The sequence below is a fragment of the Erinaceus europaeus genome, chromosome 4 (genome assembly GCF_950295315.1).
Source record: "Erinaceus europaeus chromosome 4, mEriEur2.1, whole genome shotgun sequence".
NCBI lineage: Eukaryota > Metazoa > Chordata > Mammalia > Eulipotyphla > Erinaceidae > Erinaceus > Erinaceus europaeus.
Window position 1 is genome coordinate 55,151,240 of NC_080165.1, and position 25,264 is coordinate 55,176,503.

Genomic DNA, 25,264 nt, shown 5'->3' on the forward strand with positions numbered 1-25,264 from the left:
GGAAAGTGATGTGGGTTATGCAGGCGGGGCCAGCTACAGGTGCCAGAATACAGATTGCATAAAAGGCTGAAGGTTGTGGAGGGCAGAGGAAGACAGTGTGGCGAGGCTCAGGTTTGCAGTTTCGGCTTGGACACTGAGCCAGTCAGCCTTGCAACACAAGCTGGGGTAGGTCACCTAGCCCCCAGCCCGAGCTTCTCTCCCACCATCATGGAGAGCAGTCTCAGCACCCGACTCTGCCTGCTACCCCTGGTTCTAGGACTCTTATCTGGAGGTAAGTAAGAGCTCAACTCTCCCTCCTGCAGCCCCAGCATTCCTTCTTGGCCTCCTGAGGGCTTTAGCAACTTTCTCTTTAGGTGGAATTGCAACGTCAGTGCCTGTGGACGCACCCCAGGTTTCCTGCCCTCTGGAGGGAGTGGAGATCAAAGGTGGCACCTTCCAGCTTCTGAAGGGGGGCCAGGCACTGGAATACGTGTGTCCCTCTGGCACCTACCCATACCCTGTGTCAGCTCGCACCTGCAGAATCACAGGGTCCTGGAGTTCCCTGAAGACCCAAGACCAAAAACTTGTCAAGATGGCAGAATGCAGAGGTTGGAGGGGAGTGAGGGTTGGCATGGGAGAGTGGAGAGGTAACAGCTAAAGTTCAGGCTAGGATGAGATTAGAGTCATGGTGAGGCCAGGCCAACAAGTTCTAGCAAATAAGAAATAGGTTGGAAGCAGGAAGGAGGCAGGAGAGGGGGCTAGTCTTACTAAGCATTTACTCTGGACCAGACAAGCCTGTCCACTGAAAGAACATTTTGCAGCAGGAGTGGGGGGTGGGGGGAAAATGCATTTCCTAGGGGTTGAGGCACTTCCCCTAGGGACTGCTCCTACGGGATAGAAAAGCCACTGTTTCTCAGTAAGTTACCCCCAAGACTAGTAGGAATACTCTAAAAAGCTACCCTTCCTTTTTAGTAATTTCTACCTTTCCCCCCTTCTCCCAAAGCAATTCGCTGCCCAAGACCACAGGACTTTGAGAATGGGGAATACTGGCCCCGGTCCCCCTACTACAATGTGAGTGACGAGATAGCTTTCCGCTGCTATGATGGTTATACTCTCCGGGGCTCTGCCAATCGCACTTGCCAAATAAATGGCCGGTGGGATGGGCATACGACCATCTGCGATGATGGAGGTGAGAAGTAGCCTCTCCCTATCTGAGCTCCAGTTTGAGGAGCCTACAAAGAGCTCGCCCTCGTCTCTGGGCCTCAGGCTTTGACACTAACCTCCTGCCTCATGCATCTGCAGCATCATACTGCCCCAACCCAGGCATCCCTATTGGCACAAGGAAGGTGGGCAGCCAGTACCGCCTTGAAGACAGCGTCACCTACTTCTGCAGTCGGGGACTCACTCTACGTGGCTCCCAGAAGCGAACATGTCAGGAAGGTGGCTCTTGGAGTGGAACTGAGCCTTCCTGCCAAGGTGAACTTTGATAGGAGGTCTCAGGTCAGATACTCCTCTCCCATCCTGTCTTCTCCTTCTACAGCAATGTAACTATTTCCTCTCTTTCTCTTAGCAATATTTATTATCAATGTGGGGGGTAGTGGTGGTGGTGGTAAAGAGAATGAGCCAGAGCATCACTGTGGTCCATGTGATGCTAATGTGAACCCAGGAACTCATGCTTGAGAGTCCAACACCTTACACACTGTGTCACCATTCTTCACTTTTTAAAGATAGAATGTGTGTTTGAGGAAGCATCACTCAGTATATGTAGTGCCAGGGATTAAACCTAGGGCCTAAGGTTTGCAAGTCCTGCACTCTACCACTATAGTATCTCTCTTAAAAAAAAAAAAAAAAAAAAGAGGGGGCCGGGCCGGGCAGTAGTGCAGTGGGATAAGCACACCTGGCATGAAGCACAAGTACCGGTGTAAGTGTTCCAGTTTGAGCCCCCAGCTCCCCACCTGCAGGGGGGTCACTTCACAAGTGGTGAAGCAGGTCTTCAGGTCTCTTCCTCCCCGTCTTCCCGTCCTCTCTTGATTTCTCTCTGTCCTATCCAACAACAATGATAGCAATAACAACAAAAATAATAACAAAAACGATAAACAAGGGCAACAAAAGGTAAAAAAAAAAAGCCTCCAAGAGCAGTGCAGGCATTGAGCCCCAGCAATAACCCTGGAGGCAAAATAAAAAAATAAAAATATAAGAGGATTTTATACAAGTGTCTTTCCTCATTTCTGTAGAACTTCCTCACTTCTAAGCTCCTCTAAGTCGGAAACCACCATCCCTTCTCTATCTGGTCAGACACCTAACCTGACTTCTGACCTCTCCCAGATTCCTTCATGTATGACAGCCCTGAAGAGGTGGCCGAAGCCTTCCTGTCTTCCCTGACAGAGACCATAGAAGGAGTTGATGCTGAGGATGGGCACAGCCCAGGTTTGAAGGCTGATAGGGGAGGTGGGCCAAGGAATTGGGGTGGGTGGGAAAGGCCCAGGAGAACTGTGCATGCTGGTCTCTCTGATGGCACCTAGGGGAACAACAGAAGAGGAAAATCGTCTTGGACCCCTCTGGTTCCATGAACATCTACCTGGTGCTGGATGGATCAGACAGTATTGGGACTCAAAACTTCACACGGGCTAAGAATTGTCTCAGAGACTTCATAGAGAAGGTAGAGTTTCTTCCCCACAGATGTAGGAAGCCTGACTAGATCCTGCCTTGTCTAAACTAGTTCCACATGCTCTCATCTTCTCTCAGCTGCAGGGTCCCAGAAAACCTACAGGTCCCAGTTTATCCTCCTCTCTTTTTTTAAAGCTTTTTTTTAAAAATAGGAATTTTTTAATTTTTAAACATTATTTATTTATTAATGAGAAAGGAAAGAACCAGACATCACTCTGGTACATGTGCTGTCGGGGATCAAACTCAGGACCTCATGCTTGAGAGTCCAATGCTCTATCCACTGCGCCACCTCCCGGACCACTCCTCTTTTATTCAGGCAGTTTCTTTGCCTTTAACTCAGATATCTCCATGTAAGACCTGTCTCCGAAAAAACTGATGAGTTCTCCCAACCATTCTCCCCACTTCTGATGCTGTTATACTTTGTTCCTTTCACCTACAGGTGGCAAGTTATGGAGTAAAGCCAAAATATGGTCTAGTGACATATGCCACATACCCTCTAATTTTGGTCAGAGTGTCACAACCTGAGAGCAGTGATGCAGCCTGGGTTACAGAAAAGCTCAATCAAATCAGCTATGAAGGTAAGAGGTTAGGGAATGGTGGGACACTCAAGCTGGGATCAGGGATGACAGAAAGGTTAGGGGCATTATTAGGTGGGGGTAGTGAGACTACATTAAGGGGAGCAGGGAAGACTACTTTGTGGTTCATGGTTGGGCAGGAGGGTTATTAAGGGGGCCTGTTGCAAGATGCAAATGAGAGGGTCTTTTTGTGGTCAAAAGACAGTCTATGCAGTAACAATTCAAAAAACTGTTAAGTATGTGGGAGCATAGCTGCCGATAGGCTTCTGGGGCTCAAGAATGTCTTGGGAGACTAGGTATAGGGGCTCAAGAATGTCTTGGGAGACTAGGTATAGCGATGGTTTCTTCCTTTCCCATAGACCACAAGTTGAAGACAGGAACTAACACCAAGAGGGCCCTGCAGGCAGTGTACAGCATGATGAGCTGGCCTGACAAAGTCCCTCCTGAAGGATGGAACCGCACCCGCCATGTTATCATCCTCATGACTGATGGTCAGAGGGACCTTTCTCCCACCTGACTTCCCACCCTATCAGTGTGTGGCCCTTAAATCTGTTGTTAATATTCATGGTTGGGATCCTAAATACTGCCCAGGGCCCCACCCATGATTTTTCCTGTGGTCCTTTATAAGGGGTGGGGGGGGGGCACTTCTTAAAGCTGATTTGTCACTTGCATCCCCTCCCCAACTCACTTACCAGCCACATGTCATTGCTTTTAGTCAATTATTTATTTTCCTCCAGGGTTATCACTGGGGCTTAGTGCCAGCACTATAAATCTACTGCTCCTGGTGGTCTTTTTTTTTTTTTTCCTTTTTAATTGCATAGAACAGAGAAAAATTGAGAGGGGTGGGGGAAATAGAGAAGACACCTGCAGACCTACTTCACCACTTGTGAAGTGTCCTCCCTGCAAGTGGGGAGCCGGGGGCTGGAACTGGACTCTTGCATGGGTCCTTGTGCATGGTACTATGTGTACTTAATCAGGTGTGCCCAATTTAACTCAGCCCCACCAATTTATTTACTTAGCCTTGTTCCCATCTTCACAATCCTTGTCCCATCCGCAGGTTTGCACAACATGGGTGGTGACCCAGTCTCTGTTATTAATGATATCCGGGATCTGTTGGATATTGGTAGAGATCGTAAAAACCCAAGGGAGGATTATCTGGGTGAGTAACAAGGACCCAACATTTCCCTAGTCATTTTTTTGCTTCTAGCCCCACCCCCTCTGACTCCTGTCCCTCCACTTTTTTCCTCCCTTAGATGTCTATGTGTTTGGGGTCGGGCCTCTGGTGAACGTAGACAATATAAATGCTTTGGCTTCCAAGAAGGATAAAGAGCAGCATGTGTTCAGAGTCAAGGACATGGAAAACCTGGAAGATGTTTTTATCCAAATGCTTGGTAGGAAGCTTTTGAGCATTAAGTCACAAAACTCAGTTCTCCTGAGTCCAAGATCATTTTTCTCTGTGTAGCCTTGGCAGTCTGGAAGGCCTTTCTCATTCCTTCTTCTCTACCCCAGTGTTACTATTTACTTCCCAGCACTGTCCTCTTCCTAATCTTTGAATCACAGCACTCTGAACTAAGTCACAGATTTTTCTCAAGCTATTGTCTTTATGTGTAAATATAGTCAGCAGAAGTTAAGGGATAACAAATATACTGGTACTGAAGAGGCAGGTTTGTGCCCTAAATCCTAAATTCTCTTTACTATGCTAGTGGTTTCTTGCCTTCAGTGTATTAAAATAATGCTTGTTTATCCTTTCTTCCTTAAGGATCTCTACTTCCCAGATAACCCTTCCCCCAAAAGCTACTGCCATGTGGGAATGAAGTGTCCCCAACTCCCAGCATTCTCCTTTTACAGATGAAAGCCGGACACTGGGTCTCTGTGGCATGGTTTGGGAGCACAAGGAGGGTACTGATTACCATAAGCAACCATGGCATGCCAAGATCTCAGTGACTGTAAGTAGCCTCATGGCAGTGAGGGCTTGGTGAGGTGAGGTCAGAATGAAATGGGGGTAAGGGAAAGCAAAAGGTGTCGGTTGAGCTTTCTTCCTCTGTTCCCAGCGTCCTTCAAAAGGACATGAGAACTGCATGGGAGCTGTAGTATCCGAGTACTTTGTGTTGACAGCAGCACACTGTTTTACAGTGGATGACCAGAAACACTCAATCAAGGTCAGCGTAGGTAAGGACCAAACTAATCCAGAACCACAGCCTCTGGGTAACAGCTCCCTCTTCCACATCCCACAGTCCACTTGCTCTCCATGCAGTCACAAACTTCACTAGTTGGACCAATAGGGGAAGCCTTGGGGTTTAGGGATGACATGGAGCATGAAGCTGCCAGAAAGTGGTCCAGAGGTCTGCATTCTCTAATCTCAGGAGGGAAGAGGCAGGACTTGGAGATAGACGAAGTCTTCTTTCACCCTCAATACAACATCAATGGGAAAACAGCAAAAGGAATCCATGAATTTTATGACTATGATGTGGCCCTGATCAAACTGAAGACGAAGCTTAAGTATGACCAAACTGTCAGGTGAGCTAAGGAAACAGCTCTGCACTACAGCAGAGGACTGGATGCACAAGGTCTTGGGCTTGGTCCCAGGCACCACATACGTCAGAGCTGAACAGTGCTCTGGTTTCTCTTATAAAAAAATAAGTGAAAGACATCTGGGTCTTTGGAAATAAAAGGTTGGGAATGGTGGGGCTGGAAGATGAGGGCAGCTCCAGAATCTGTCATCCCTGAGTGGTCCAACCTCTTTCTAAACAGGCCCATTTGTCTTCCCTGCACTGAGGGATCAAATCAAGCTTTGAGGCTTCCTCTGGCAACCACTTGCCGGCAACAGAGTAAGACATATTCAAATGAGTAATACAAGGGGGAAGATTCTGAGATGAATGGGGCATGAGAGGGACCTGCAGATGATGCCCAGAACTAAACTCACAGGAAAACGGTTGCAGGACACTTGCTGAATGACAAAGGCACTGGAGATGGGCAAAAAGGTAGTATGCTTAAACTACAAACTGTTTGTTTTGCTCAGTGCAAGAACTGCTTCCTGCAAAGGATATCAAAGCTCTGTTTGTGTCTGAGGAAAAGAAGAAGTTGGTTCGGAAGGAGGTCTATATCAAAAACGGGGATAAGGTGAGGAACATGGGATCCTAAGGAGGTTCTCTGGGTCCCATTTCTAAGCAAGCTTTACTAACCACTCCTTTCTCCTGTTTCCCACCTCTACAGAAAACCAGCTGTGAGAAAGATGCTCTACATGCTATAGGTTATAATGAAATCAAGGACGTCTCTGAGGTAGTCACTCCTAGGTTCCTTTGTACTGGAGGAATACAACCCTATGCTGACCCCAACACGTGCAAAGGTGAGAGGCTGTTAGATTGTGCTGCATGTTCCTGAGGTCCGAGACTCTGACCCTACAGCTCCTCCTCTCCTGCAGGTGATTCTGGTGGCCCTCTGATTATACACAAGAAGAGTCGCTTCATTCAAGTGAGTTTCCCCTTTCCTCTCTGGGGGGTGAGGTGTCGGGGTGGGGGCGGCACATCAAGAGGTCAGCATGGGTTCCAAAACAGGGATGCTCAATGCAAGGGCAAGCCCTGTCTCACCTCCTCAGGACTGTTCTTTGAGCCTGCTGGCTTTTATCTGTCCTATGTGCTAAAGAGGACAGGCCGAAGCTAGGTCTGGTCTAATACTTCTAGGTCAGGTCAGAAGCAAATGGGAGTAGTTGTGCTTCCTGGGACTAGAAAGAAATTCTACCAAACATTCTGAACATCCCCTTGACCTTTCCAGGTTGGTGTGATCAGCTGGGGTGTAGTGGATGTCTGCAAAGGACAGAAGCTGGCACCCGCTTATGCCCGAGATTTCCACATCAATCTCTTCCAAGTGCTGCCCTGGCTAAAGGAGAAACTCAAAGATGAGGATCTGGGTTTTCTATAAGGGGTTTTCTGTTGGAAAGGGGCATGGGATCAAATTAAAACAGCTGCGACAATACCTGTGTTCAAGATCCTTTTGGGGTTTGGGAGTAGGGAACGTGCACTGGCCATGTTGTTACAACTGAGATCAAATTTGACAGCCGTTTTTAAAGGCCTAACCCCAATCCCAAGTGCTGAAAAACCAGAGGCTGAGGGAGTTATGTGAGTTTCCTCCTCAGTGTTTTACTGAGACCAGCATTAGGGCAGATGAGGCACACGGAATCCAGCTCCACTCCCTAGAAGCCATCCACAAGGTTTTCCTTGTAGACATCATCATTGTAGACAATCTGGGTTCTCTTGTCCCGATGGCAACCCTTAGGGCTATTCTGGACAGCTAGGGAGGGAGGAAAGGATTAGTTAAGGTCTGAAGAAGAGCACTGATCTGAGGCCCAGAGTCTAACTACCTTACTCCTGGCCGCCAACCCATCAGGCCACAACTGTATGCTAACACTATGGCATATATGGATGCTGTAATGAATGCTTTACTCTTATCAACTTCCCTAAATGTTACCATTGAGATATGTGAGTGATGTTAATCCCAGTACATCAATAATTTTGAATTAAAAAAAAAATCTATGGTCGTTTATTACCATGATCGTCATATCTGATTACTTCCTTTGGTGTAGAGGGTCACTCATAATCTGAATCCCTTTTCTGCCCACTATCTGAAAATCCATTTTAGTAAGATTCACATCGAGGAAGGTTCTTTGCCTCATTTGGACTCATTTGGGGGTATATCTTTGGCCCTAAGTGGTCTCCATCAAGTTTTGTCAGGTCATTCCTTCCTTTCCTCATTCCTCCCTATATTCATTATGTGCTTTTTTCCCTAATGTCTAAGAATTCTGTCCCTACATACTAGTGCCTATTCATATGAATCTTTATATAGCTTGACACTGCTGATAATTCCCTCTTTAAAGCTGTGTCCTTTGGTTTCAGTGGCCTTGGCCCTGTGGTGCCACTGAGGCACTGACACCCCCCCCCCTTACCCCCCCGATGTCAGTTTCAGCAGAACATGTAGGAGGGCACAAGGAACCAAGTCCTTAATTCTTAACATTTCTTTTCTGTTCTATCTCGGCCATCTCTTCTCCAAATTCAGTATCTTCTGCTGCTATTATTGTTTTGCAACCACCCTGTGATGCAGCTAACTATGCACCTTAAATTCCTCCAAGCTGAGTTCTAGATTCCTAATCTGAAATGCTTATTTTTTAGAAAACCAACTGCACTCTCTATTGTAAAATGAACAAGTCCACATGGGAGTTCATCTTCATCAACGTGACTCTGGCTTGCTCTTTCTACCCTTGTCCAGTCACCGTCTTGGGAGTTGTTTCAATCTTTTCCTTATTGTCGCCTACCTCTAACTTAGAAGGACTGATAATTCTCCTTCCCATTCCTACATAAATCCAGACCTACTACTTCCAGGGAACCCAGGGAACATGCATGTGAACAAAAGAAGTGGAGGGCTGTGGGAAGGCATAAGAGAAAGGAAGAATTCTATTCTTACCGAGGGAGCCCCAGACAGACTTGCCAGTGGCAGCGTCCAGCATAGGTTGCTTGCGGGCAATGCTGACCTTGAGCTGGACAGATTCCACCTGGGTCCCATTGAGCTGGAGCAGAAAAGGGAGAGGACAGAAGATGGGGGGAAATATTACAGACAAATCAAAGAAGGATATCTAGGCGTTGCCATCTTATTAGTAGACTGAATAAGAGTCTGAGAATATAAGGTTTCCTGCGTGAACAGGGAAGAGACTTTGTCCAGAGGAAATAATTTCCTCTGGGTTCCCAGTATTTTAAAGAGAACATGTGAGAATGGCAGAGAGATGGGAAAAACAGATTTGGGAAGTCCCAACCTCAGCAACGGCCTGATCTGCTGACTCCATCTTTTCATAGGTGACGAAGGCACAGCTGGGATGAGAGAAAAACAGGGTCAGTAGAGGGTCAGGGGTTCTTCTCAGCCCAACCAATCAAAGTGCTAGTAGGATACCAGAGATAGGCTGGACTGTGTCCCATCCTCCTACCCCCAAAATCTCACATCCCTCATCATTCCAGAACTTATCTTAGGTCAGTAGCACCCTTACTTTCTGGGTGGGTCCATGGAGAGGTCAATGATGTTTCCAAAGGGAGAGAAGGCACCACGGAGAAGGGTAGGTGTCATATCCTCTCCATACACATAGAGAGTATTCCCTTTCCGAGGGGCCCGGCGTTCAGGAAATGAGTCCGACCCTATCAGAACACAAACCACTGAGGTAAAACACAACCCTTCTCACCCTCTGTTTTAAATCCACAGCAGTAGAAACTACTGAAACACTATCCCAGGCCCCTCCTCCACTGGCCAAGAACACTTACTGCGAAAAGGACCCTCTCGCTCTCGGTCTCGCTCTCGGTCTCGTTCCCGGTCTCGATCTCTGTCCCGATCTCTGTCTCTGTCTCGATCTCGATCCCGGTCTCTGTCCCGTTCCCGATCTCTGTCCCGGTCTCGGTCTCGATCTCTGTCTCGATCCCGATCTCTATCTCTGTCCCGGTTCCGCTCCCGACTTCGGTCTCGGTTACGGCTTTGGGGAGGAGAGGCTGAGGAGCGGGCGCCAGCACGTTCTTCATAGGCCCAGTCAAAGCTTCGAGGGGTGCCATCACCAGGTCCTGGGCCCTCTGCTTCTTCTCCATCTGGCCTCAGTTCCCGAAGCCTATCACTGGAAGATACGAAGCTAGGGAAAAGACAGGATCAAAAGGGAATTTTGTCTCATCTTTCCAGACCCTGTGGAGATTTAACAATCCCTCTGCAGCCCCTGTTCCTTCCACTCCAGATCCAAGCCCCTCAAAGGCAATGAATTCCTCCAACCTCCTCTCAGGCCCCAGCCCTATTTTTAACCCTCTAACCTCTCATACAGGGATTTCCTCTGGGGGCGTCTAGATGACTGAAAAAGAGATTGAGGAGAGTTAAGATGATTTCTAGTTACTGGCATACGGCCCACAACATGTGGGTCTCTTATCTCCCACAATTCCCACTTCCACAGGGAGACAGAAGTCGAAACCATTACCTCCTGCACATCATCATCAGCAGATATGCTTCTCTGGAATGGCTGGAAAGTAGGAGCTGGTCCCTTCTCAGGGTCCTGGGAAGGCCACAGAAATGCACCTCAGTGAGTGGGAGACTGCTGTACCGAGGAACAGAGAGGGTTCCTCTCCCCTCACTGTCTTCTTGGCTTTCTGTTTTTGTTTTTGTTTTTTTTCCTTTTGATATCTCTTATTTGATTTTGTGGTATTTATTACTTTCTTTTTTTTTTTTTTTTTTTTTTTTTTACATATAGATGATTACATACAGTAATCATCTGTAAAAAACATTTACTTAAACCCCTCGACATTTTCAGCTTGTCCAATTCCTTAATGTAACACAATCATTAGAGAGCTCTAACACATGGTGAGTTAGTCACAGAATATGCAAAATGGAGATAAATTTAAGAGTCATCCAGTTTCTTAACAGACATGAAACTTGATGCTCAGGTGGGATTAGCAATTTGCTCATGGTTGAACAGACATTACTTTCTTTCCTAAGCCTTTCTCCATTACCAATGGATGAATGCCCCTTGAAGTCAAGGATCCCCTGACTAGTCTTTGTGCCTGTACTCACCTTTAACTTCCCCTCTAAGGTTCGAGAACGTTTAAAGCCTGAGTTCTTGGTCTCAGCCTTAATGGCACTGATGGCTCCAGACTTCACCAGCTGTTTTGCCTGTTCTGTTGCTGTGGCTGTGTCCACCACAGGTTGCTCTGACAGGGCTAGAGTGGCAAGGGAGACAAGTATTATGCTGGTCAAGCTGTGACAGAGGCCAACCCGTGCTTCCCACTTCTAGTCTACCCCCATCTTCTTCTATAAAAAAGCAAGAACAAACAAGCAAACAAAATTGCATTCCTGGAGAGCAAACTCAACTCAAGGTCTCATACATGCGTAACACCACTGAGTGGCCTCCTCAGTTCAACTTTCTATTCTTCAGTTTTTGGAAAGAGACCCTATACCACCATTCCACCATCTGTGGAGTTCCCATGTGGTGTTAGGATTTGAACCAAGAGCTTCACACATGGTAAGATGTGCATCTGACCTCCATCTCTTGGCACTTTAGTCCCCATTTTCCTTGTCACTCACAGCGCTTGACACCGCCTTGGCTGGCTGTGCTGCTGCAACTCTGTTTCTTCAGAGCCAACAATGCCTTTTTCTGGGAATAAATGTGAGAAGGGTTGATGAGATCCTATTCCTGGCCAAGTGCTCTCCCCATGCCTCCGGACACATTACTTAAGGAACACCTTTCACAGAGAAAACAATGCAATTGGCTTACCTACAGTGGCTAACTTGAGGCAGCCCTGTCTCTCACATATGGTCCCCTAGCTCACAGGTAATGCCAATGATGCTACCTAACCTACCTGAGCTATGATATCCAGTCTTATATTTTTGAAGTGGAAGACAAGGAATTTAGTCATGGGCCAAAGTCCTAGGATATAAGTTATAAGTAAAAATTAAGAACCACCCCCCCCCCAAAAAAAAGAAAGAACCCTTCTTACATCATCCTTCATATATGTGAGTAAAACAAGAACCCATTGCTTTGTAACAAGGCTATGCAAAAGCATAAGACATAGTTTCTCTCCTTAAAAAGTATAGGGGAGAAACAGAATGACTAGATTGAGCCGTCAAGAATGATTATGGTTTAGCGGGGAAGCAATTATGGAAGCCAGACCTCCCACCTTCTGCATCTCATAATGGTCCTGGGTCCATACTCCCAGAGGGATAAAGAATAAGAAGGCTATCAAGGGAGGGGACTGGATAGAGTTCTGGTGGGAACTGTAGCCCTCTTATCCTATGGTCTTGTCAATATTTCCCATTTTATAAATATTTAAAAGTGTAAAAAAATGATTATGAGAAGAGCAGAATGCTTGCATCTAAAAGCAAGTAAGGTTTTCTGATGCCAACTTATTATACTGGGTCCTGGGTAGAGTCTGCAAAGCACAAATAGAGAGGAAAGAACATTTTAAGCTGCAAAGATAAGTGCCTTGAGAATACATATATATGGCCTGGTGACTAGCTCTATTTGACTAGAAGGAATGGAAAAATAAGGCTGTGTTCTATAAACAACATGAAACAGCTAAGGGTTTTCATTTTCAAAGGATCATTTTTTTAAAAAAAATTCTATTATTTTTATTTATTTATTTATTGGACAGAGAAACTGAGAGGAAGGGAGAGACAGAGAGGGCAAAAGGCAGAGAGACACCTGCAGCCCTGTTTCACCACTTGTGAAGCTTTCCCCCTGCAGGTGGGGACTGGAGGCTTGAACTCGGGTCCTTGAGCACTGTAACATGCACTCAACCAGGTGTGTCACCACCTGGCCCCTCAAAGGATCATTTTTATAGTAGCCTTTACCGTCCAAAGTCTGTTCAAAGAACAAAGACAAACCACTGAGAAACTTGCTGAAAGATCGTTACAACAGTTTAGGTGAATATTAGCAAAGACTTATTCTGCAGAACACACAGAGAAAAGTAAATAGGAGGAATTACTTCAAAGGAAGAGTCAAGATCTGGCAAATGTTTAGCTATGCAAATAGTGAAGTCAGAGATGAGATTACAAACACATGGGAAAACTGAATGTGATCCGTTTTTTTGGGTGGTCAAGGAAAGGACTGGAGAGGCCCTGGAGGTGGAGCAGTGAATAAAGTGTTGGACACTAAAGCATGAGGTCTTGAGTTCAATCTTCAGCATCATATTTGTGCCACTCTCTCTCATAAACATTTTATTCCTTTTTTTTTTTTTTTTTTTTTTTTTTTTATAAAAAGCCTAGATCAGAATAGACAACAAGAGGATAGTTCCAAAACTGGATATATTTAAGGGCTATTAGTAGGATACTGAATAGAATGGAGGGAATAAAAAGTTTGGGGAACTTCCCATTCAGATGACACTAAAAGCAATGGGGAAGGAAGAAAACTCCAAGACAGGCTGACAGAAAAGAGAGAAAGATACACACTAAGGTTTGGCAAAAGTGTACCTCAGAAGTTACACTAGTGAGTGATGTGTGTGTCCAGACTTGAGCCAGAACCCCCCTTCCCATGCCTTCACACTCACCCCTGATGTTCTCAGAGTGTAGTCTGTGGAAGGTTGGGATATGACCAAACTTGCTCACCTTTTTCTTGAGTTTGTTGAATTTCTTCTGTAAAGCCTCCTCTTCCTCGCTCAGTCCGGGGGGTATCACCAACATGGTGGGTCCTGGTTTTGGGGCAGGGCCCAAGACATCTTTCTCCACTGTGACCCACCAGAGTTCAAACGCCCCGTGTGCGGTGCAGGCAGCCCCCACCCTTTCAGTCCCGCCTGCTCCAGTCTTTACCCCTTTGCTTAAAACCAGGCTGCTATCCAATCCCACCCCCTCCCCGTTCGTTGGGATCAACCAGCATTGCCTCCTTCCTCCAAGGAATAACGGGCGCCAGCACCTTGGGGACCCAAATTTTGTTTTGCTTTGCTGGCAGAGCAAAACACCCTTCGGTCGCCAAGCCCCAAACACTAACACCGCCGACTCGCGATAGGGTTAGTATGGCAACTGCTGGGTGTGATGGGCAGCGGAGGCTGCGCAGCACTCTCGAAGCACCGAAACAGAGGAAAAAGGAGTTCAGGAAAAGTGGACGAACGGCGAGAAGAAAGTCTTACCTGAGGGGGCGGCAACCGCGGCCGCACTGTCTCGGGCGGCGCCCGCGCGGGCAATGGCTAGCGGGCTCAGAGCGATGACGTGCGCCGGGCGGAGAACGCGGTAACTAAGGCGGCCCAAAGCGCAGGCACTTCCGCCCGGCCTTCCCTTGGTTCGGACCAGCCTTTCTGTAGCGCTCACTGACACTCTTTGGAGAAGCTGTGCACCGGAAGTCGTCTCCATTTCCGCCCTTCCTGGGGCGGGCCTTACACGCAAGGGTCCAGAGACACTTCCGGCTTGCAGGGCGGCTGTCTTGGTTACAACATGTTGGAGACTGAGCGGTTAGGTAAAGGGGAGGGGGTGGCACGAAAGATGAGACAGGGAGCGATTCTAACTCCTGACCTCTGGCCTTTTCCCCGTAGTGCTACCCCCCCCAGACCCCCTGGACCTGCCCCTTCGGGCCGTGGAGCTGGGATGCACAGGGCGCTGGGAGCTGCTGAATGTGTCTGGAGCTCCAGAGAGCATCGTGAGTGAATTTTGAGGCTTTTTTTTTTTTTTTTTTTTAAACAACATACTTAAAATCTCTTCCATTTTCCTCACAGGAGGATCTAGAATGATCTTGTACCCCTATCTATGTATCTGTCCCCTCCCTGTCATTCCAAGATTGGAATGGTGCTGGACAGATCCAGCTAGTGGGCCCACGAGGACACAGCAGGGAGTTCTGGAGATATTTTAGTTTGGGGAACTGCCCTTAAGTGGGTCTTTTTCTTCTTTGGATCCCATCTGTCTCAAAGGACTAGGGCACTTGGTGCCTGAGTTACTAGTCTTGGAGTCCTTGCCTTTTCATTCTTAGGTCTAAGATTTTCATAAGATTAGTGATTCTCAGATTTCAGGTGTGACTCATGAACTGTAGGGGAGCTTTTTAAAAATACAAATTCATAGGTTCAACCCTAGGGAATCTGAAATCCGAAACCGTTTTTAACCAGTACACCTTTACCTCCGAATGGAAATTGTAAAGCAGGGCAAACTTTGAAAAATACTGTTGTAGCCTGATTGTCCTAGTCTACCTGAAGCAGGTCATTTATTATCTAAATACAATTTAAAATTTTTTTACATATATTATTATTTATTTATTTATTTCCTTTTGTTGCCCTTGTTGCTTTTTATTGTTGTAGTTATTGTTGTTGTTATTGATGTTGTTCATTGTTGGACAGGAAAGAGAGAAATGGAGAGAGGAGGGGAAGACAGAGGGGGGAGAGAAAGATAGACACCTGCAGACCTGCTTCACCGCTTGTGAAGTGACTCCTCTCCAGGTGGGGAGCCGGGGGCTCAAACCAGGATCCTTATGCCGGTCCTTGCGCTTCACACCACATGTGCTTAACCCATTGTGCTACTGCCCGACTCCCCTAAATACAATTCTTATTACCTTATATATTGGTGGATATTACTCTCTCTTCCCTTATCTAATGCCTCTATTTTGCCCTTGTTCCAGCTTCCCCATGGTCTCCCTCCCTGTGCCCCAGACCTGCAACAAGAAGTAGAACAGTTGTTTCTGTCCTCTCCTGCCTGGCTACCTCTGCATGGTTTGGAACATTCAGCTCGGTAAGGGGGCTGGAGGGGCCCACACTAGGCTAAACGGGTCTCCAGAGGACGCTGGAATAAAGAAGGAAGACCTGGAATTTGTGTTTCCCTTCTCTAGAAAATGGCAGAGGAAGATGGATCCTTGGTCACTCCTGGTCTCACAGGGGGCCCCAGTCCCCTCCGACCTACAGGCTCAAAGACACCCAACCACGGGGCAAATACTTGGCTACAAGGAGGTAAGAGGTCAGGAAGAAGCAGAGTTGAGGGATGGAGAAAGTAGGAGGAGGCAAACTCAGCTTCACTGGGACTCTTATCTCTCACTTCAGGTCCTGCTAGAGAATACAAACCTGTCAGCCACAACCTCCTTGTCTCTTCGTCGGCCTCCAGGGCCTGTCTCCCAATCCCTGTGGGGAAATCCAACACAGTACCCATTCTGGCCAGGTGATTTTTATGGAAACGGGATAGTAGAAGAGGGAACATTCTGTCTTGAGGAAAGTGTTTCTTATCGATGTTAGATCGCATCCCATGTATCCCTATTTGTCCACCCTCTCCCCAGGTGGAATGGATGAACCTACTATATCTGATCTGAGCATGCGTGAGGAGGCTGAGGAGGAGATAGACTTTGAGAAAGGTGAGATAGTGCCAGGATTCACCTTTGGGAGCTAGGGAACCAAATCTGGGCATACGCCACAAGCTTATGCCCTTTTATATCTTTGAGAAAGGAGCCTTGTTTGTTACGAGTTTTGCGTCCTACATTGGAAAATTGTCACAGTAAATATGCCCAGATAGGGGCCAGCCAGGAGGTGGCTCAGTGGTAGAGTACATGCCTTACATATGTAAGACCCTGGGTTTTTCTGTGTACAATGGTTGAGTGGTCCTCTGGTCTCTCAACAAAACAAACAAAAACATAAGCAATGATGAGAGATACTTCATCCAGTAGAGCACACTCCTTTCCAAGAATGAGGTTCTAAGTTCTGGCACCACGTGAGAACACAACACAGATGCTGCGGCGTGCCTCTCTCTCTCTCTCTCGATGCAAAGAGCAGAAAAGTTGTCCTGGGAGCACACGTGAGGGCTCAGCACCTTAAAGAAAAACATTTATAGTGTTTACTCTGGAAATGACAGCCTTTAGGTTTTTATGATGTATGACTTTCACGGTTGTGTGTAGTATTTCTAATTCTACCTGTCCCTGTTCTCTAGATCTTCTAACTGTTCCACCTGGCTTCAAGAAAGGTGTGGACTTTGCACCAAAGGGTAAATTTCAGTTTACAGATGAGGCACATGTGGGGTATTCTCCTTTTCTAAGACAGGTGGACATGTCTCCCTTTACATTTGACTCTTTAGATCATCCAGCTCCAGCTCATGGGTTGCTCAGCCTTAGCTTTCTGCTGGAGCCCCTGGATTTGGCTGGGGGTGACGACGATGAGATTGAAGCAGTGGGACCTTCAGGACGTTCTAGAGGGGACACGACTTCAGCTTCTCCTAGCAGTGCTCCACTGGCCCGAGCAAACAGTTTAGAGGATCTCATCTTAAAGGTTGTTGATTCTGGGCTGTCAAGAATGGGCTGGCTTGGTTGGGTCTGAGAAGAAGACTGAGGGATCTTTTTGTGGTGGTGGTGGTGGTGGTGGTGGTAATGGAGAGTCTTTTGGCTGTAACGTTGTCACCCTTACACTTGATTAAAAAGTTTTTTTTTTTTTTTACTTATTTATGGAATAGAGACAAATAAAAATTGAGAGGGGAGGAGGAGATAAAGTGGGAGAGAGAAAGACACCTGCAGCACTGCTTCACTATTTGTGAAGCATTCCCACTGCAGGTGGGAGACCAGGGGCTTGAATCTGGGTCCTTATGCATTGTATTAGCATGTGCACTCAACTAGGCATAACACTGCCTGGTCCCTACCCTTGATTTTTTTTTTTCAGGAAGCATCTACAGTGGTGTCCTCGCCAGTGCCTCCCGAATCCCCACCCCAGGAGCAGTGGGCCATTCCTGTGGATGTCACCTCCCCTGTTGGTGATTTCTACCGTCTCATTCCCCAGCCAGCTTTCCAGGTAGTATGACCCATACTTACATGCATCCACTTCCTCCCAGCTCACTCCCTTATCTCTTTCCTCCACCAAAGGTCAGATGCATCTCAGGTCATTCTTGGATCTCCGTACCAGCATTGTGTCACTTAGGCCTCCCCACTGTCTGGTGAGCCAGAGGCAGGAAGGCCCCTCCCTTCTTCAGACCCCGTGTATTTCTCTCTTCCACAGTGGGCATTTGAGCCAGATGTGTTTCAGAAGCAGGCCATTCTGCACTTGGAGCGGCATGACTCTGTCTTTGTTGCAGCTCACACATCAGCAGGGAAGACAGTTGTGGCAGAATACGCTATTGCTCTTGCCCAGAAACACATGACTCGGTACAGCTCCCCTTTCAGGCCTCCTTCTTCACTAGCCAGCTTGTTTTCTCCTGTGTCCTTTTGTATCTACCATATCTTTACTTCTTCCTTTAGATGAGAAGTTTTAGGGGGAGAATCTGACTTAAGGTTCTAGGTTAGAATAATGGACTGTGTTTGTTTAGGAAGGAGCTGGGGACAGAACTTTTCCTGAGGTTATTTCATGAATGAGATTTTGAGGATAGTTAGGATTAAAAGGGGTGCTGGAGCTCTGTGGCATGCTTCTGAGAAGGTGTAAGGTGTGAGAGAAGGTGCTGAACATTGATCTGTGTGGACAGACTGGCTAACTTTATGCTTTCTTCTCAGCACCATTTACACTTCACCCATCAAGGCCCTCAGCAACCAGAAGTTCCGAGACTTCCGAAACACATTTGGGGATGTGGGGCTGCTCACAGGCGATGTACAATTGCACCCAGAGGCCTCCTGCCTAATTATGACGACAGAAATCCTTCGGTGAGAGGTGGATCAACACAAGTGGATGAGGTGGTCAGGAAGCTGAGGCTGCTCTGGAGAGCATGTTGGTTAAGGAGAGGGCAAAGAAGGGAGCCAGGGGGCATCAGCTTTTGGCTTCTCCCCAGCTCCATGCTATACAGTGGATCAGATGTCATCCGGGACCTCGAGTGGGTCATCTTTGATGAGGTGCACTATATCAATGATGCTGAGGTAAGCAGCCTGTGGGCCTTAGGTCCCTACAGCCCTGTCCTGTGGGACTGGCTGAGCACCCCTGTTTGTCTATCCTATGACCTTACTGCCTTCTTTGCTCCCACATGGAACCCTATACCACTTCCCCTGGGGAGAAAAGGGTGACTTCCCCCTCAAACTATCTGAAACGTGTCTTCTCTTTGTGTCCAGCGTGGGGTTGTGTGGGAAGAGGTGCTCATCATGCTTCCTGATCACGTCTCCATCATCCTTCTGAGTGCTACTGTCCCCAACGCCCTTGAATTTGCTGACTGGATTGGGTGAGACTTGTGTCCTAGGGTGCTTGGGTGAAAAGGCTGATAGTTTCCCTTGGCTAGAAAAGGATGAAGACTGCTACAGCAAGAGACTGGTCAGACTTTGAGGGTTTGGAGAATGGGTCTGAAATAGGGCTATGGAATCCCATTTGGACCCAGATCACTTGGTATGTTGAGACTGGATGACTGACTGGATGACTGAGGCTGCTGTCTGTTCTGGCTATAAAACACCACCATCACCACCTCCAACTGGGTGAAACTGGAGAAAGGAAGGTGGTGGGAGCTATGGGTTCCTTGTACTCCTGTCTCAGACCTACTGTCTTCTCTCCACTCAGGCGACTAAAGCGTCGCCAGATCTATGTAATTAGCACAGTTGCCCGCCCTGTCCCCCTGGAACACTATCTCTTCACGGGGAACAGCCCCAAGACCCAGGGTGAGCTCTTCCTGTTGCTGGACTCCCGAGGTGCCTTCCACACAAAGGGGTAAGCCTGATCTGGGGAAGACTCAGGGTGGAGGTCCCTTGCATATGGACCCACTGGGTGTAACAGCAATTGTTATCCCTCCCTCTGCACAGGTACTATGCGGCTGTGGAGGCCAAGAAGGAGAGGATGAGCAAACATGCCCAGACTTTTGGGGCCAAGCAGCCCACGCATCAGGGGGGCCCTGCACAAGTGAGAACTGTTTCACTACTTGTATTTCTATCATTTTTTCCCTCATTCCCCCACGGTTTGGACTTGAACTGTGACATTGCCAGGCTTGACACTGTTCGACCTCCCTGTAGTGTGGCTCCCACTGGTTCAGAGACTCAACTGCCAAGGAAGGAGAACCAGAATAGATGGCTGTCTCCGTCATCCCAACTCTCAACACACAAAGTAACCTGGGCCCAAATGGGATCTTGCAACCACCTATTTTAGACCCATTCTCCCCTCCCCCAGGATCGTGGTGTGTATCTGTCTCTCCTGGCATCCCTCCGCACCCGTGCACAGCTGCCTGTGGTGGTGTTTACCTTCTCCCGGGGCCGCTGCGATGAGCAGGCCTCCAGCCTCACTTCCCTTGACCTTACTACAAGTTCAGAGAAAAGTGAGATTCATCTCTTCCTGCAGCGCTGCCTCGCTCGCCTCCGAGGTTCTGATCGACAGCTGCCTCAGGTGTGGAAGGGGACTTTAGAGACATGTGGGGGGAGAGCACTCTATGACCCTCTCCATGACCATGGGCCTCAGTCCCCCCCCCCCCCCCCAGGTTCTGCACATGTCTGAGCTCCTGCACCGCGGCCTGGGCGTGCACCACAGTGGCATCCTGCCCATCCTCAAGGAGATTGTGGAGATGCTCTTCAGCCGTGGTCTGGTCAAGGTGCACATGCTGGTGGGAAAGTGCCCCCTCCCCCAGGACACTCATGACCCCTTCAGGGCTGCCCATAGGATAAAGGGGGTAGTTTAGGTAAGTCCAATTAAGAATTTGGGCTCTGGAGCCAGACTATCAGGCTGAGAATTCCCAGCTCTCCCACTAACTAAAATGACCACAAGGTAGGACTCTATCTGTTAGACTGGTAACATTTAGGAAGCTGACTAATGCCACGTGTTGCTAAAGACATAGTGTTCTGTGGATTAAAGGAATCTTTATACACGTGTAGTACTTGAGGCCAAACTAAGTGTAACATACAGACCCTAAATTTAATTCCTGTGTATATATCCACAAAGAGTTTCTCTCATTCTGGGTCATGAGGGAACAAACTTGTTCTTCCTTTGCTGGCTTTACTCTTGTGGTACAGTGCTCGTGGCACCAAAGCACCCTTCACTGGCAGAGCAGGTAAATGACTGTAGGATGATGCACCCCACAAATTCCATCAACTGGAAGCAATAGATTAGATATAGTCAGAAGAAACTAGTTAGATGTTAAAAACACTGTGAGAAAGAAAAAAAAAAAAAAAGGAAAACAGAACTAGATATATAACTGCCTTTGGTGTGAATGCAAATTATACATAAGTGAAAAGAAGACAGATTCTGCAAGAATGTGTCCACACAGAAAGAAACCCATTAAATACCTCAGGATGATCCACAGGGGTAATGGGAATGGAGTATGAGAGTGACAGGATAAAAATAGGTGGCTCAGTACATTGAATGAGGAAGGCCATAGTATCTATCCTGTAGCTTTGCCTTAAGAGTTAAATGAGATCCTGCAAGTTAGCCATCTGGGACTGGATCTGGTGCGCACTTAGTCTCAACTAGAAGATAAGGTGAGCTTGGCCAGGACTGCATGTCTAGGTGCAGCCCTTTGCTGATCCTCCCTCTTCCCCATCCCAGGTTTTGTTTGCCACGGAGACCTTTGCTATGGGTGTAAACATGCCAGCCCGAACAGTGGTATTTGATTCCATGCGTAAGCATGATGGCTCTGCCTTCCGGGACCTGCTCCCTGGGGAGTACGTGCAGATGGCAGGCCGGGCTGGGCGGAGAGGCCTGGATCCTACAGGTACTGTCATTCTCCTCTGCAAGGGCCGTGTGCCAGAGATGGCAGACCTGCATCGCATGATGATGGTGAGCTGGGTGGCATGAGGTGGTTGGGTTCTTTCACCACTCTTTTCTCCTGTCTTCCTACTTTCTTTCCCTCTTTTTATAATTTTCATTATCTTTATTAGACAGCCAGAAATCAAGAGGGTAGGGGGTGATAGAGAGGGAGAGAGACACCTGCAGCCCTGCTTCACCACTTGCAAAGCTTTCCCCCTGCAGGTGGGGACCAGGGGCTCGAACCCAGGTCCTTGCGCACTGTAATGTGTGCACTCAACCAGGTGCGCCACCACCCAGCCCCTTACTTTTTCTCTTTTGCCTGGGAGAAACCAAGGTTTTTGTATTTTCATGAGCAAATCCGAGGGTGAGAACAGATCTCATCTCTAGACTTTTCCCACTGAAATTTAGAGCTAGATGGGATTTTGATGGAACTGCTTATTTTCACTCCCTTATTTTGCAGAGGTGAGCAAGCAGTGTGTTCAGGGTAGAGACAGTCAGTCCTCAGAGGACTAACAGGAGCAGCCAGTCTCACTTTGATCTGTTTCCCCTGACTCAACCCAGGGAAAGCCATCCCAGCTGCAGTCCCAGTTCCGGCTCACCTATAGCATGATCCTCAACTTGCTTCGGGTGGATGCCCTCAGGGTGGAGGACATGATGAAGAGGAGTTTCTCTGAGTTTCCATCCCGCAAGGACAGTAAGGTGAGAGGTCAAGGTGGCCAGTTTACTGGGCAGGATATTGGGCAAGGGAAGCCAAGCTGGGGAGAGATATTAAGTGATAACAGTAGGGAGTGAGTGTGGCCAACTGTCCACGGTCTCCTTTTATCCTCCTCCTGCTTTTCTCCAGGTCCATGAGCAGACTCTGACTGATCTAACTAAGAGGTTGGGAGCCTTGGAGGAACCGGACATGACTGGCCAGCTGGCTGACCTGGCTGAGTATTACAGCTGGGGGGAGGAGCTGACAGAGACCCGGACCCGGATCCAGGTGAGTATGTGAAAGTGTTGGGAGGATGGCAGAGGAAGAGAAGAGGGTTAGATAGCATAATGGTTATGCAAAGAGGCTCTTATGCCTGGGATTGTAAAGCCTCAAGTTTAATCCCCCATGCCACCACAAGCCAGAACTGAGCAGTTCTCTGGAAAAAAAAAGGGGGGGGGCACGGGTGGTGGCTCACCTGGTTGAGTGCATGTTACAGTGTGCAGAGACCCAGGTTCGAGCTCTTGGTCCCCACCTGCAGGGGGTAAGCTTTGCAAATGGTGAAGCAGGGCTTCAATGTCTCCCTCCCTCTCTATGTCTCTCCGTTCCTCTCAATTTTTGGCTGTCTCTATCCAATAAATAAATAAAGGTAAAAATATTTTTTAAAAAAGGGAAAGAATACAACAATCTGGGTGTTTCTAAACCTAATCTCATATCCCTTTGGTACTTCTCAGCTAACCCTGTTGTGCATACCCTGTGTTTCAGCGACACATCATAGAGTCTGTGAATGGCCTGAAATCTCTCTCCGCGGGAAGGGTGGTGGTTGTGAAAAATCAGGAACATCACAATGCACTGGGTGTGATCCTACAGGTGAGGATAATGAGAATTTGGACTCAAGGCTAGGGAGATAGTATAATGGTTATGCAAATGAATTTCATGCCTGAGGCTGTAAGGTCCCAAGTTTAATCCCCAGCACCATCAGAAGCCAGAGGTGAGCAGTGCTCTGGTCTCTCTCTATATATATTTCTGTACCTCTTTCATTAAAATAGTAAATAAAAAAATAAAAAGAATTTGGATTTGGATATAGAGGGAGAAAAGGGTGGACTTCACCTAGCTTATCTTCCTCATCAGGCTGGAGGTAGGTTGCAGTCACTAGAGCTCATTTTCCTCTTGTTCTCCTTCCCTTCCCATCACCACCATTTCATGCCCACCACCTTGCCTCCAGAACCTGTTCTGATTGCTTGACTTGTTCGCCAATAATAGTGGGCTTTGTGTGGTTTGTTCCATAGTCCTTACCTGAAGGTGGAGATCTCATCTCTACTTTTGTCCATATCTCACTTCTGCCTACCCTGCCCTCTCCATTATTACTAGGTCTCCTCAAACTCCGCTAGTAGAGTATTCACAACCCTGGTCTTGTGTGACAAACACACGTCACAGGAAAAGGGGCCAGCCACTTCAGATGTGCCTTATCCAGATGATCTTGTGGGATTTAAACTACTCCTGCCTGAAGGTAAGCGTGGGATAGATACCCAAGTCCCTTTTAACACTGTAGATGAGATGCCTGGGTCCAGTGAGGCCTGACCCTGCTTTCACCTTTGCACAGGGCCTTGTGACCACATTGTGGCCAAGCTCCATCCAGGAGATGTAGCAGCAATCACCACTAAAGTGCTCCGGGTGAATGGGGAGAAGATCTTGGAGGATTTCAGCAAGAGGCAGCAACCAAAATTCAAGTTAAAGCTGCTGGGGAGGCTCTTCCTGGGGAAGGTGGTGTGGGGGTGGGTAGAGAGGTGTAGTTAATGAGGTTGCCTTGGGTCTCCTTCTCCTTCAGAAAGGATCCTCCCTTAGCAGCTGTGACCACCGCTGTTCAGGAACTGCTACGTCTGGCTCAGGCCTACCCAGCAGGACCCCCTACCCTTGACCCTGTCAATGACCTGCAGCTCAAGGATGTGTCAGTGGTAGAAGGGGGGCTACGGGCCCGGAAGCTGGAAGAACTGATCCGGGGGGCTCAGTGTGTGCATAGCCCCCGTTTCCCTGCCCAGGTAGGGACCTTAATGCGAGCTCCCAAGCTGGGAGGGGACTCCACGGGGCCTCCGGGAGACTGCCTGCCTTAGTCCTCAGTGCCCCCTGCTGAGGGTGAGAAGGCTAAAACTCTGGTGACTCTTGGCAGTACTTGAAGCTGCGGGAGCGTATGCAGATACAGAAGGAGGTGGAACGACTGCGCTTCCTGCTGTCAGATCAGTCTTTGCTGCTGCTCCCTGAGTACCACCAGCGAGTAGAGGTGGGTAGAGGAGGGGGCATTGGAGGGTAGTGAAGGAGTGAATAGCAGGCTCCCAACACCATCATTTTGCTTCCAGGTGCTGCGAACCCTGGGCTACGTAGATGAGGCAGGCACTGTGAAGCTGGCAGGACGGGTGGCTTGTGCCATGAGTAGCCATGAACTTCTCCTCACTGAGCTTATGTTTGACAATGCACTGAGTGCCTTGCGGCCGGAGGAGATTGCAGCCCTGCTCTCTGGCCTGGTCTGTCAGAGTTCTGGGGACACTGGGGATCAGCTCCCAAGTACCCTTAAGCAGGTACAGGACATTCATCCCTACCCCACTTGGCTGAAGCATCCCCACTCCTCATCCCTACTTAATGTCCTAGTGCCCTTCCTGCTTGAGATCTTAAAGAGCTGGAATGGCTTCTTTGATCTGGGCATCCCATTCTGGAGCAGTTTTAACCTCTTTCTCATCTTCAGGGAGTGGAACGTGTCCGGGCTGTGGCTAAGAGGATTGGGGAAGTCCAAGTGGCTTGTGGTTTGAACCAGACAGTGGAGGAATTTGTGGGAGAGCTGAATTTTGGCCTGGTGGAGGTTGTGTACGAGTGGGCCCGGGGCATGGTGAGTAACTGGGATTTGGGGCTGTGTAGGTAGGTAGTTAGAGAAAGTCTGCTCAGGCCTACCACAATTACTTCTCACCCTGCTTCCTCCACAGCCCTTTTCTGAGTTGGCAGGGCTCTCAGGGACTCCTGAAGGCCTGGTGGTCCGCTGCATCCAACGCCTAGCTGAGATGTGTCGCTCCCTGAGAGGGGCAGCCCGCCTGGTAGGTGAACCTGTACTAGGGGCCAAGATGGAGACGGCAGCTACCTTGCTACGGAGGGACATTGTCTTTGCTGCTAGCCTCTACACTCAGTGAACAACACATGTAAAAATGTAATAATAAAACAGCAAACCACCTGTTTGTATTTGAGGCACTGGACAGGGATTAATCAATTAAAAGACACACACACACACACACACACACAGC

The 25,264-nt window shown here is 48.1% G+C and overlaps 3 protein-coding genes across 6 annotated transcripts; 2 read left to right on the forward strand and 1 right to left on the reverse strand.

Moving 5' to 3' along the window:
* The first annotated feature begins 50 nt into the window (after positions 1-50).
* CFB (complement factor B) lies at positions 51-7,193 on the forward strand. The gene is made up of 18 exons (XM_007527386.3): positions 51-271; positions 354-587; positions 983-1,168; positions 1,282-1,455; positions 2,305-2,406; positions 2,502-2,638; positions 3,086-3,224; positions 3,581-3,712; positions 4,279-4,380; positions 4,475-4,612; positions 5,070-5,167; positions 5,273-5,390; positions 5,585-5,738; positions 5,973-6,049; positions 6,241-6,341; positions 6,435-6,567; positions 6,643-6,692; positions 6,993-7,193. The coding sequence occupies exons 1-18, from the start codon at positions 208-210 to the stop codon at positions 7,137-7,139; spliced, it is 2,286 nt and encodes a 761-aa protein (XP_007527448.1). The 5' UTR covers positions 51-207; the 3' UTR covers positions 7,140-7,193.
* A 2-nt stretch (positions 7,194-7,195) lies between these two features.
* NELFE (negative elongation factor complex member E) lies at positions 7,196-13,998 on the reverse strand. Of its 3 annotated transcripts, XM_060189501.1 has the most exons (12): positions 13,844-13,998; positions 13,326-13,408; positions 11,307-11,376; positions 10,797-10,942; positions 10,207-10,281; positions 10,046-10,083; positions 9,646-9,873; positions 9,518-9,549; positions 9,250-9,394; positions 9,022-9,076; positions 8,676-8,778; positions 7,333-7,508 (listed from the first exon to the last, which is right to left on the reverse strand). In XM_060189501.1, exons 2-12 carry the CDS (start codon positions 13,398-13,400, stop codon positions 7,411-7,413), a joined length of 1,065 nt encoding a protein of 354 aa, XP_060045484.1. In that variant the 5' UTR covers positions 13,401-13,408; positions 13,844-13,998; the 3' UTR covers positions 7,333-7,410. The 3 variants fall into 3 exon arrangements, with proteins under 3 accessions (XP_007527449.2, XP_060045484.1, XP_060045482.1); XM_007527387.3 differs by having other exon boundaries at positions 7,196-7,508; positions 9,518-9,873; positions 13,844-13,996; XM_060189499.1 differs by having other exon boundaries at positions 9,250-9,412; positions 9,530-9,873.
* Positions 13,999-14,066: 68 nt separating this feature from the next.
* On the forward strand, positions 14,067-25,207 carry SKIC2 (SKI2 subunit of superkiller complex). 2 transcript variants are annotated; one of them, XM_007527389.3, is made up of 28 exons: positions 14,067-14,166; positions 14,243-14,346; positions 15,313-15,422; positions 15,520-15,637; positions 15,728-15,842; positions 15,958-16,032; positions 16,602-16,655; positions 16,746-16,936; positions 17,321-17,449; positions 17,654-17,799; positions 18,142-18,288; positions 18,414-18,498; positions 18,688-18,794; positions 19,124-19,270; positions 19,363-19,459; positions 19,724-19,936; positions 20,028-20,138; positions 21,089-21,319; positions 21,851-21,988; positions 22,134-22,271; positions 22,746-22,850; positions 23,352-23,490; positions 23,584-23,710; positions 23,809-24,019; positions 24,148-24,258; positions 24,335-24,553; positions 24,718-24,858; positions 24,953-25,207. In XM_007527389.3, exons 1-28 carry the CDS (start codon positions 14,145-14,147, stop codon positions 25,151-25,153), a joined length of 3,732 nt encoding a protein of 1,243 aa, XP_007527451.1. In that variant the 5' UTR covers positions 14,067-14,144; the 3' UTR covers positions 25,154-25,207. The 2 variants fall into 2 exon arrangements, with proteins under 2 accessions (XP_007527451.1, XP_060045479.1); XM_060189496.1 differs by lacking the exons at positions 14,067-14,166; positions 14,243-14,346 and having other exon boundaries at positions 15,313-15,403.
* The last annotated feature ends 57 nt before the right edge of the window (positions 25,208-25,264 follow it).